At 44.4% G+C, this 12,373-nt stretch overlaps 2 protein-coding genes across 2 annotated transcripts in view; one reads left to right on the forward strand and one right to left on the reverse strand.

Moving 5' to 3' along the window:
- The window catches only part of MSRA (methionine sulfoxide reductase A), a 504,699-nt gene that overhangs the window by 352,463 nt on the left and 139,863 nt on the right, over positions 1-12,373 (reverse strand). The gene's annotated exons all lie outside the window — the stretch shown is intronic.
- The window catches only part of KIF13B (kinesin family member 13B), a 158,118-nt gene that overhangs the window by 47,208 nt on the left and 98,537 nt on the right, over positions 1-12,373 (forward strand). Inside the window, exons 3-5 of the mRNA XM_056853957.1 lie at positions 7,116-7,128; positions 8,217-8,277; positions 10,236-10,328. Of these exons, the coding sequence (XP_056709935.1) occupies positions 7,116-7,128; positions 8,217-8,277; positions 10,236-10,328 (167 nt within the window). The remainder of the gene's footprint in view (positions 1-7,115; positions 7,129-8,216; positions 8,278-10,235; positions 10,329-12,373) is intronic.

Here is a 12,373-nt window from a genome sequence, read left to right on the forward strand (position 1 = left end):
TGTTCATGGGTGAACTCGGACCCAGCTAGCGGTGCCAGTGATAAGTGTTGACTGTCCTGTTGACCTTCCTAGACCAGCAGAATAAAGATACAGTTAACAATCTAACCTGATAAGATGCAGTGCCCTCTGTCCTTTCCTCCTCCATAAATGTATTTAATTTCCCAGCAAGAGAGAGGGGCTGTTGCTGCAAGGATCCCTAAGCAAGGATGGCCATTAATTAATGGGATAAAGCTATTGTGTTTCTGTAGACTTCAATGCACAAAAGGCAGTTGGAATTGCCAGTCCAGTGTCCAGCTATTCTTGGTGGATGGGAGAATAATGGAACAGATGTTGACAGCCCTCCCAGCTAAATGCTGAAAGTAGGGACAAGTGTGTGTGAGAATTGGAGGAATGTGACTTCAGCAGACGTGTTAAAGCCTTTCACAAACTGGTCTTATAGGCCACTGAAATGCTGGAAATGCAGCCCGCAGTGCCTGTGGAGAAGCCAGACGTGTTTGGTTTAACACTATACTTTGTTCTTTTGTTGCAATATCACTGCAGCTTCTACTTGGTATTAAGGTTCGATCTGATTGTTCCTCGGCTTTTATCTCCATCTGTCACTAAAATCTGGGCTTGCTTGTTTTTCCCATTTCTCTCCCCCCCCCCTCCCTGGCCAGGTCTTTCTGGGTTTGGTGCAGCTTTTCAAAAGAAGTTTCCTTTGTAGGATCAAGGGATGTTGCTGATTTTCTGCTGCTTTAGTAAAAACAACATGGTTATTGGTTTCAGAGTCTGGAAATGGGCATAAAACTGGCTGCCCGAATTCCAAAGGAAGGGATCTGACGTATAACTCTATCGAGGCTTCACCAAGAATTCCTCTCGTGACATGGACAGTCGGGGCTTTGCTCTTTCCATAAATTTAGGTCACACGAAGCTTAGCCTACTCTCACAGGCAGGATGGTGCTGCTGCAGTCGTCTTGTTTGGGGGCTTCCTAGAGGCACCTGGTTGGCCACTGTGTGAACAGGCTGCTGGAATCGATGGGCCTTAGTCTGATCCAGCAGGGCCTTTCTTATGTTCTTATGTTCCCCATGGCCGTCTTTCCTTCCATCTGTGAAACAGTGACTGACTTTGAGTGACACAAACAGCGAAGGGTGAACATTGCCTCTGATATGGGTAGGGGAACAAATCAGGGCATTGTGAGTGTGCACATGTGTGTGTCTGTGAAAAAGTCTGATTTTTGTGACATGGCAAGGCGAACTCTGCACACGGAGTAAATTAAGCAAATTATCACCCCACCCCCTGTGGCTCTCAGCTGCCTCCAGTCTGCTTTGGTGAACATTTTGGGTGACCTTTGCCTTGCTAGTGTTTGCTGGGGGAAGACGGCTGATAAGCTTTTTTTTTTTTTTTTAAGGCAGTGCTTTATGGTGGGGAAGGGAGAAGGCTGCCTGCCTTCTCTGCCCTGCCCTTCCAAGTGGGTTTTTAGGACCTGGTTTTGAATTAAGAAGAAGAGTTGATTTTTATATGCCAACTTTCTCTACCACTTAAGGGAGACCCAACCAGCTTACAATCATCTTCCCTTCCCTTCCCCACAACAGACACCCTGTGAGGTAGGTGGGGCTGAGAGAGCTCTTAATAGAACTGTAACTTGCTCAAGATCACCCAGCTGGCTTCATGTGGAGGAGTGGGGACTCAAACCTGGTTCTCCAGATCAGTCTCCACCGCTCCAAACCACCGCTCTTAACCACTACACCACACTGGCTCTCAGCAATAAAAAAAATCCCCAAAACCCACTCTAAGTGCCTATTATATATATAGCCACGTTCCTCCAGTTCCTCTTTTATGTCATTATTATGGGAGAAGAACGCTAATGTGGCTGCAAAAAATGCTTTCTTCCAGCTTCGTCAAGACTTGGAAGATGTCCCCTACCTTGACTCAGCTGACCTAGCTATGTGGATCCATGCCACCTCAGTGTCAAGGCTCGTCTGCTGTAATGCGCTCTACATGGATCTTGTTGGGTGCACTCCATTTGGTATGGAATGGTGTTGTCTGGTTGCTGGGCAGAGCATGCATATGGCACCCATATTGCAGTCATTCAGCTGGTTTACTGAGCAGTTAACAGGTTCAGCTCAAGGCACTGGTTATCACCTACAAAGCGCCTCTTAGCCTTGGACCAACATACTTGCAGGACCTCCTCTGCTGCTATGCTCTGCTGCTGTGCTTTGCTCATCGGAGCAAAGCCTTCTGAAGAAGGCACACAGGAAATGGGTATGATCAGCATTGGCCCATACATGTGTTTCTGTTGTGGATCCCACCTTATGGGTGGCCTGCCTAAAGAAGGCTGCCACAAATCTATCATTTTGCAAAGAGTGCTAAACATGAGGGTGTGTTTCTAGAATTCAGCTCAAGAGGACATTTACAGGGAATTAGGATTGTAGTGTATTGCAGTGTTGTATGTATCATCTTGCTTTTAATGCATTGTCCTCTACTTTAGTAATCCACTTTCTGTGTTATGGTATCTCATAAGAACATAATTAAAGCCATGCTAGATCAGACCAAGGTCCGTCACGTCCAGCAGTCTGTTCACACAGTGGCCAACCAGGTATCTCTAGGAAGCCTACAAACAAGACGCCTGCAGCAGCACCGTCCTGCCTGTGTTCCAAAGCACCTACTATAGCAGGCATGCCCCTCTGATCCTGGAGATAATAGGTATGCATCATGACTACTATGCATAGTAGCCATGAATAGCCCTGTCTTCCATGAACATGTCCACTCCTTTCTTAAAGCCTTCCAAGTTGGCAGCCATCACCACATCCTGGTGCAGGGAATTCCACAATTTAACTATGTGTTGTAATCATGCCCTGAACAGCTTTTTGTTTGCATGGTTTTCTAATTCTGTAATCCTAGTCTGATTGCATGGTTTATTAGGATGCCTTATGCTGTCTGAATTTTTGTGTTTGTTTTGTTGTCCGACTTGAGCCTTGGTGAGAAAGGTGGGCTGTAAATGAAGCATATAAGTATAAAATAAAATAAAAGCTGGAGAGTCTTTCGCAGCCAGCATCACGCAGAGCCCCGGGTGGAGCTGTGCAGAAGGAAGTGGATCTGTATTCCGATTTGCACTTAGAGAGCTAAACTGACCTCGGAAGCTATAGTTCCTATGGGCAGTGTTGGCGGAAGGACCCAAACTGGGAGCGTTATATAATGGTTCATTGTATCCTTTGGGCACAGAGCGGGGAGAAGTGCTTTGCATTCCCTCCCCACCCCTAAGATCTGTGCGATATGAGCTTGCCTTCCCTCTCTCTATAACCCCCCCCCCCGTCACTGTTAGTAATGATGGCTTCTGGCGGTATAATCGAACCATTTCAGTTTACATATTTCTTCTGCCCCAAAATAAATCACCAGGGTATTGCTAAGGAGGTATTGGAGGAACCCTACCCAAAAACACCACATGATTTGTCACACCTGCCACAAAAAGGAAAGGCTCCCGAAGCCCGGCAGCCGTTGCTTATGGCTTTTCTCCTCTTCTTCAGTATGTTCATCTGTTCCCATTCAAGTGAGACACGCTTGCCCATATTGACTCACTAATTGCTGTTGCATTTAAAATCTATTGTGGGTTGTTTTTTTTTTAATTGAATGAAGCTCGCATCGTAAACCAAAGTATACCTGCTCCATACTATGGCTGACAGGCAGGATCTAAAAACTGAGCTAATCTTTTGTAAGTAGCGTTTTAATGGATGGGGGCGGGGAGATGGAGGGTGTGCGTCCTTGTGTTGCAGGAAGGTAAAGCAAACATGTGACGTCTTATCTGGGAAGAACTTTTCTGTGCAGATGGTTCCAGGAAAGCATGTGTGTTTGTGTGTCCCCTCCCAACACTGCTTAATTATCTGAGATTAATACTGTTAATAGTGTGGGAATATGAAGTATGGGGATTTAAGCTTGTAGTCAGGCATGCACAGATGACTCCCAGATGGAAAACAAGCTTCGTTTCTCCTCCGTGTTGTGTTTAAAGTTGTTAAATGTCTGTCGGTATCGCTCATCTCCTTTTCCTTCCAATTTGAAATATATGGAGCTGGCGGCGGCGGGGGTGTGTGTGTCTGAAAGTGCCTTGCTACACCACGAACAGGAGCAATTCAGGAAGCTGGATTTATGCTATGCAAATATAAATAGTTGTTTCCTCTTGTAATTTGGGGAGGGGAGCGAAGCTACATGTGACTTTGGGAGTAAGGACTGTAAATTAGCTGCAGGGTGGGTTGCAATGTGAATTGGGGGCCACTGCAGTGTGGGTGGGGGGTCCCAGTTGAAAATGCCCCTCCCCCATTGCTTTAAATCCTTGGGGGGAGGTAATACAATGTAGGGACCTTTTGTCTTTCCCCATATTGAAATTTATGACAGCCCAGTTTGTAGTTGCAGTTTCAATCTGGGAAACATTGCTGAGTGAGGAACTGAATGCTTCACTTCCCAAGCTCTGTAGCCCCACCCATATCCTCCCCTTCCTCAAGTGCTTCTTTCAGATAAAGACCCCTCTGGCGATCTGATTGTGAAACCACAACATCACATGCTGTTCAGTCCACAGTTTTAATGCTTTAGAGATGACAAAGGATACTTGGGTTTACTAAGATTAGGAGGTAACATGGCGCTAAATATAGGAGCTCAGGTTTTTACTTTGTGGGATTTAACTGATTTTTGCAGTCCATTAAAGATTTTTTTTCTTTTGCAAGGAGACCCAAAGTGGTGCCAATTTTCAGTTGTATTGTGACCATGGGACCATTCTTGTTGGGGGTTTGTATTGGGCAGTGAATTGTATTCGACATTGACTTTTAATGGATTGATTAGGTCTTTTTAATGTTTGCTGCTTTGGAGCGCACTGTCACAGCAGAAAAGTATCTGTTAAGTGCAAGAATATTTACTACTGATTTGGTTGTACTCATAATCATGATAAGAGATGATTAATTCCCCCCCCCCCACACACACACACACACTACATTTGGTGTATTCATGAAGTGATTCTAATCTAGGCTAGAAGATCCATGGATGTTATCAGGGTATATGTGCTCGTTTGAATTATGGCCATATGAAGCTTGCCTTTATGACCATGCTGCTGAGGGGCAGATACCAGTGCGTATGCACGAATCTCATTTCCCACAACGTGTACAACTGCACTTTGTTGCGGTTTCATTAAGGCTTCCTTTTTTCCCTTTGCTCTGATGAATAGTAAATGAGGCTCTGTGTGTTTCTTTGTGCGCCCAAACGTGCACACGCTCATATTTGTGGAAAGAACACAATGTTTGTTTCAAATTGGCCTTGTAGACTCTTTTGAGCTGCTTGTTTTACACATCGTAATCCCTTTCTGAAGCCTACATATGCGGAAAAAGGCTGCGGGAATTATATTCTTCTTGCTGCTTTTAATCTCAGGCACCAAATATTAATATGCACAGTTCCTGTTTAAAGGCCATGAAATAACAGAAGTCTGTCTTGGGGTTCCGGTAGGAGATAAAGTCTTGGGGGAGGGGGCTTAATGTGCACAGGCGACCCTGGCACTTGGTAGTCAAATTCTGCAAACTGCAAAATTTACCCTTTCTCGAAAGCTCATACCCCGAAAGCCTTATTGGTCTCTAAGGTGCTGTTGGACTTGAATCTGTTAACCATTTCCTTGTAACTCTGCCGTGCTGTTCCTGTAAATACAAATTCCCAGGAGTCTCATTTCAGGTGCTAAACCTGGTAAGAGTTGAAGGAAGGGTTCAAGTGTGATGTAACGGCTTGGAGGGAGCCAGTGTTCAGACATGGCAGACCCAACTAAAGTTCAATCGCATACTATGTCAGGATTCAAGTCTGCGGAGGATTTTAAATGTGTCAGGGTTCAAGTCTGGAGGATCTTAAACTGGGTGAGCAAAAGGGGTAAACACATGAAGCTGCCTTAATGCTGAACCAGACCATTGGTCTGTCAAGGTTAGTATTGTCTACTCTGACTGGCAGCAGCTCTCCGGGGTCTCATGTGGAGGCCTTCCACATCACCCAAACCTTTTAACTGGAGAAAGTCAGGATTGAACTGGGGACCTTCTGCATAGCAAGCTGTGCCACTGGCTCTTCGACTGTGTTGGGCAGGGATTCAGCCTGCGCATCATCACCAATCTTTAACCTAAGGGGAAGCTGCAGGGAGACCCACTACGACCTTCCAATCATTGCAAAGGCTTCCAAGTTAGACTTGCTTTCTGATCTGAGCAAATGGGCCTTCCTGTCTCCCTGTAATTCCCTCCCAGTTTGTCATGTTAGGTCTGACTCAGTATGGGGGGGTCTTGAGCAAATTCAGCTGTGTTAAATGATCTGCAGTGATATAATGAAATAAAAACATTACTGGAATACAGTAACACCTTAAAAACAAGGTATATGGTTCTGAGAGTCAAAATCTCCCTTCATCAGGTCTGATAAAAGGGAGCTTTGACTCGTGAAAGCTCATACCCTGGACATCTTTAAGGTGCTAATGGACTCCAGCACTCCTCTTCTACTACACACCAACGCGGCTACCTACCTGATACTGAAATAAGGATGGTTTATGCAGCTCCAAGCCATTTGGGTTGACTTTCAAAGCAAGCTAAGAATATGCAAAGGCCACAGGTTCTAACGTGGCAGTGCAGAGACCAGATTGTATCCCCAGATTTTGGTACAAGGGCTTATCAGCGCCACTCTACCAAATGCTTTGAACTGGCTCCTTGGCTGCTTCTCTGAGCTGCATAAAGGGCTTTTGCTTCCAATTATTTAATCTATTTATTTCTATATTGGTCATCCCGCGACATCCCTGTATACAATCATATACCTTGATTAAAGCAGAGGAGTAAAAACAGCCAAGGTCACAACATTGCAGAAGGTAAGGAATGCCAAGGCAAAAAAAGGTTTTTACTTGCACTTAGGGCTTAGTAAACTAGGTGCCAGATAGCCCACCATGAGGGGTCGTTCCACATACAGAGCTGAAATTGGAAGCATGTATTGATGGAAGCGGCTAGAGCTGTTGTTTAATGTATTTTGAGGTTGCCGTTTCTTTTGTCTTAAAAAAATCATTTTGTGTTAACCAGCTTCTCTTCCCCCCCCCCCCCACTCCTCTTCTTTTTCTTGCATGTTCGGACTGTTTCCCCTCCTGGAACTTCAGGAGTCAACCAAAGGTAAAGAACTTTCACTCATGCTTTGTGGTCTATGTGTTTGTGAACCATTATAATTGATTGGACTCTGGGTTCAGCGAAAGCATTTGTCGCTCTTCCTTTTTAAATGCAATCTAAAAGCTCCTTTCTACTGTAAAATGAAAAGCGTTGGCCTCCAAAACGTGAGTCACAGGAACAAATGAGAAACCAGTCACAGCTTGAGCTTTGAGCTGAGGAAAAGCAGTTGTGCTCTGTGTGTGTGTGTGTTTGTGTGTGTGTGTAAAGCTTTCTCTCATATTTGCCCAGTGCTGGACTGCAGTTGCTGCTTACCAGCCTCCCCCTTTTTTTCATTTCGCAACGGATATGTGAAAGCCTGTATATCTGCAGATATGTTCATTAATTCCCTTCTCAACAGGTTTTCTGTTCCTCCTTTAAGAACAGTTTTATATGTGGCCTAAAGTCAAACACAGCATTGTGTGGTTAGGAAGACCAGCGGACTGTTACAGAATGTCTCCTCAAATGTTGGGCAAGGCTATGACAGAGCGCTATGCGGAATACATATCTCAGGCCCCACATGTATTTTTTCTGTCAGCATGTGTGCAGTTGTACTTGGTCCCTTTTTCAGGTCACTTCCAAACAGTTGTGGGATTTGGAAGTCATTTAACCCCATTATCTCGATGTGTAGGGTACTGGTCCCGAGAGCATTGGTTCTCGCCAGACCCAGGATACAGGAAACCATAGGGTGGGGTAGCTATTGGAAGTGGCAGGACCAGTCCAAATCTGACCCTGGGTTTGATGACACAGATGCTGTGAGTCTTTAAAACCCTTCGTCAATTAAAAATCCAGCCCCTGTTAACGTTTTAAGATGTCCCACAGCAGAATTGTGAACTGGCAGTTACCTGTAGGAGTATGTTTTTGTTGGTTTATTTGTTTATATCTGCGATCAGTGTTATTTCTTTTGTAATCTGCCTTGGATGTTTTTATGAAGTGTTGTTGAATACCCCAAACAAATTATGCCTTTCTCAGCTAATCAGAGCTTTTAAACTTCATTCTGGGTTCTTCTAATCATTTTTTTTAATAAATAAGTTGTGTCTTTGGTTATCTCTATGCAGGTGTTTGCCTACGATCACTGCTTCTGGTCTATGGATGAAGCGGTCAAAGAAAAATATGCAGGTAGTACTGTGTTATCATTAAGAGAAACTCTGTTGTAAATTGTATTGGTGATGTTGTAGGAAAATAAATATTAGATGAGGTTACATTGTCTTAGCTGTGTTTAGAATTCAGTCTTCTGAACTGAGGCAGCTTCCTTATTTACAGATATGTTAGTCTGAGATTTTAACCCTACAAAGGAAGCCTAAAGCCTTATGATTGGAGGGCATGTCCAGTGAAGGGTCCAGAGGATCTAGGTTTGTTTTCTTAGGCTCAGTTCCATAACGATGGCTGAATATCTGTCTGGGTTTGGGTCAGCAAACCCAGGGCCAACCTAGATGCGATACAGAGTTCTGTGTTGCTTGCGGCTGTATTTTTTTAAAATTTGTAGAAACTTAGAAAGCTTTCTAGCCAAGCAGAACACCAGAGGGTGGGAAAAGCTGCTTAACCCTTTCCTCCAGATGACCTTCAAGCTCAAAGTCACCCTCCCTAAATCACTTTCGTCCCACAAGGGAGAAAATATGGGACCTTGTATCTTTCCCTATATGTAGAAGTGAATCTTAGGGGGTGATATGGGCAAGATGGATAGGATCAAACATATGCCTCCTCTTAACCTTCAATTTAATTAATCTGTGCTTACCTGTGCAAAACCCACCCCCCAGTGCATCTGCACTTACCTTTCCTTTATCCCTTAGAAGCTCCTTGATGCATTGATCAAGCAGCATAGTTTTGAATCTAATGTTTGAGGGATATAAGGACTAAGATCAATTTTGCCACTGCCAATGTAGCCTTGGAATCCCTATCACTTAGTAAAAAAAGGCATTATATCAGACACAGAGGCGTTGGATTTATGTTTTAAAAGAGCACATGAGCTAATGAGTCAAATGGAGCTGGAAAAGCATGGACAAGTCCTTTCTGAGTATGGTATATTCAAAATTCAGCCTTGCATAACCATAGACGTCTGCACTTACATGGCCAGGAACTTTGACTGGGCAGTGCTGAGTTAGGCAAGCTGAGATTCCAGCCTCCCACTGCTGTTCATAATCAAATCTTAAATCTGCCTCTGTCTATATATTTATGTGTGTGTCATTGATAAAAAGTTTGTAGGGCCAAAAACAGTTCAACTCAAAGAAAACCAGATGCTTCCTATCAACAAGAGGAAGTGGTCTTATTCATCTTGTGGGCTTTGTATAGGAAGGCTCTCTTTACAGCTATCAGTAATTTGAGCTGGATTTGTGCCAGGTGGTGGGGCTATGGTTCAGTGGTAGAGCATCTGCTTTGCATGCAGAAGATCTCAAGTTCAGTCCCTAACATCTGTGGTTTAAGAAGAACCTAGGTAGCTAATGATGTGAAAGACCTCTACCTCAGACCCTGGAAAGCCACTGCCAGTCAGGATAGACAGCGCTGACCTTGATAGATCAATGGTCTGACTCAATATATATAGGGCAGCTTCTTGTGACCTGGGTTCAAATTCTTTCTCATCCATGCAGTTCAGTGGGTGACCTTTGACCTACCACCCCTGCTCAGTTTGATCTGCCTTACAGGGTTATAGTTAGGGTACCAATCAGATAATCCTTATGAGTACCACTTTGAGCTCCTTGGAGGATCAGAGGGATACAAACATGCTAAATGAGCATGTTACTTTAAAGGTGCAAAGTGTCACGCAGGCAGTAGCGTTCTCTAGGCTAGCACTTTGTTCTTCAGTCCTAAACGCGCTCATAGCCTTTAATGTGCCGGTGTAGATGTGGAGCAATTCAAAAAGGAGCTATTGGAGTCTTTGGTGAAGTCAAGATGAATATCTGCTCTGTGGTTTCCGTCCTTAAAGTCTTCATTTGTCTTGGATCCACATGAAAGACATTAATGTTTTCAGATGGTGCTGCATGGTGTAGTGTTTGAAGTTGGCGAGGGGGCTTATCAAAGGAATTTTAAGCCTTCACCCTACCCCCACCCCAATAATGTGAATCTTCTTGTTCTAATCTTAGGCCAAGATGTTGTTTTCAAGTGCCTCGGAGAGAACATTCTCCAGAATGCCTTTGAAGGCTACAATGCGTGTATCTTTGCCTATGGACAGACTGGTAAGCCATTGCAGAGTGGAAGATAGAAAGAAAAAGATGCCAGTTTTTTAGCCCTTTCCTCATTTTAAAACAGCCCAGAAAGAAAATTCGAGGGCAAATTTGACATAACAATATGCAGCTGAGGAACTGGTTTTGACCTATAAAGCCTTTACATAGCTCTGAGACCATAATGTTTACATGTCAAAGAGTGGATAAGATTGGTTCCTTAACAATTTGACCCATGTGCCTTGTTCTGCTTGCCTCTTTGTCCTTGCCATTTAAAGCTCTTTATGGGGGCGTCCATTGGTTTGCTAACACAACAGTGCCCTCAGCCTTTAATTTGGGGATATTTACAGGCCCACAATGTTCTCTGTCCCCACCGTTTCCATTACTAATAAAGAGCATGTTATTTTATTTTTATCCTGCCTTTTCTCCCATTATGGAGCAAGCCAGCTTTTATAGGATTCCCAGAAGGTCTCCCATTGAGGCACTGAGGAGACTCAGACCTACTGAGCTTTAGTCAAGGTTGCAGCATCAGATTCCTTCAGACCACACCCAGAGCCAATTCAAGGGTGGCCTGACCTTCATCGTGGGAGGTTTACTTTTGTGATGATCATGATTGTGATCAGAGTTCCTTGTAGTCCAGCAATGGGTGCTTATGTTTATGAAGCAAGAAGGAGGAGGGTTGGTTTTTATACCCCACTTTTTCTCTACCTTTAAGGAGTCTCAAAGTGGCTTACAATCGCCTTCCCCTCCCCACAACAGACACGTTGTGAGATGGAGGAGGCTGAGAGAGTTCTGAGAGAAGTGGAACTAGCCCGAGGTCACCCACAGGTGACTTCATGTGGAGGAGTGGGGAAACCAGCTCAGTTCACCAGATTAGAGTCCACTGCTCTTAACCACTATATCACACTGGCTCACTGGCAAGAGGCATAACTGATCTTACACAATCACACCCATTCTGCAGTCACTTCGTTGCTTGCCCATCAGTTATTGGGTTCAATTCAAGGTACTGGCTATTGCATACAAAGCCCTTTACAGCCTTGGGCCGTCATATGTGCAGGACTCCTTCTCCTATGCTCCGCCATGACACGTTTGCTTCTTCAGGGCTCTGTGGTTTCCTGGCTGTCAGCACTCGGTTGTCAACTACTGCACTGTCTCGTGGCAACACTTCTGACAAGAACACAGTTTGATATATGGAGGGTTTTCTAAGGTTTGGCCAGGCAATTGGTGTAAAAAGTGGGACAGGTTGCTCGGGACTGAAATTTGCAATGGTCGTGAATTTAAAATGGCATGCAACCAAAAAATAAACTTCCAGTAGCTTGGTTGATTGAAGGTATGAATTTGACAGACCATGGTTTGTGACCAGGAGGGAAACAAGAATTGGCATCCATGGCTTGAAGCAGGTTGGCAACCGTGGTTTGTACTACCTATGTTCTGGTGTGGCGCCTGAGCCATAGTTACGGTCATTACTCTGCTTCCAGAGGCCACTGCACGAAGAGACTGAAACACTGAACAACTGGACAATGAAGGCAGACAAACAGCTCTAAACCATGATTTGCAAATTGATTGACATTCAAACCCTTGGATGGGTTCTAAGCTATGGCTAGATGCCCCCTGTCTCACTTTCTTTCAGTGCGTCCTCAAAATTCATCTGTACCATGAAGTCTGTGGCACATTCCCTTAGTTTCCCACACACATACGCACACACTGAAGCTAAGCCCAAGTACATGGAAATCAAATGAACACATATTTCCCCCCCCAGCTCTGTTTCCCTTCCCTCCATTATGGCAAATTTTGTAAGCTCCTTGGGGCAGGAACCAGTCACCTTGTGTCTGGACAGTGTCATCCACATTGATGGTATTCTACAAAAAATAAAAAGAGCAAATCATGATTTTGCATAATTCTGAAAAGGCAGAGATCTTAAAAACCAGCTTTCCACTGCACTTTGGAGGGACCAAGGAAATGGTTCCGGTAAGGGCTGAATGGAGGCAGGCAGTAGTGTCCACCCGAAGAGCATCACTTTATTTTCTTCTTTTTAAGTGAGCGCTTGCTATGTAGGTATA

This window comes from Euleptes europaea, chromosome 7 (genome assembly GCF_029931775.1).
Source record: "Euleptes europaea isolate rEulEur1 chromosome 7, rEulEur1.hap1, whole genome shotgun sequence".
Lineage (NCBI taxonomy): Eukaryota > Metazoa > Chordata > Lepidosauria > Squamata > Sphaerodactylidae > Euleptes > Euleptes europaea.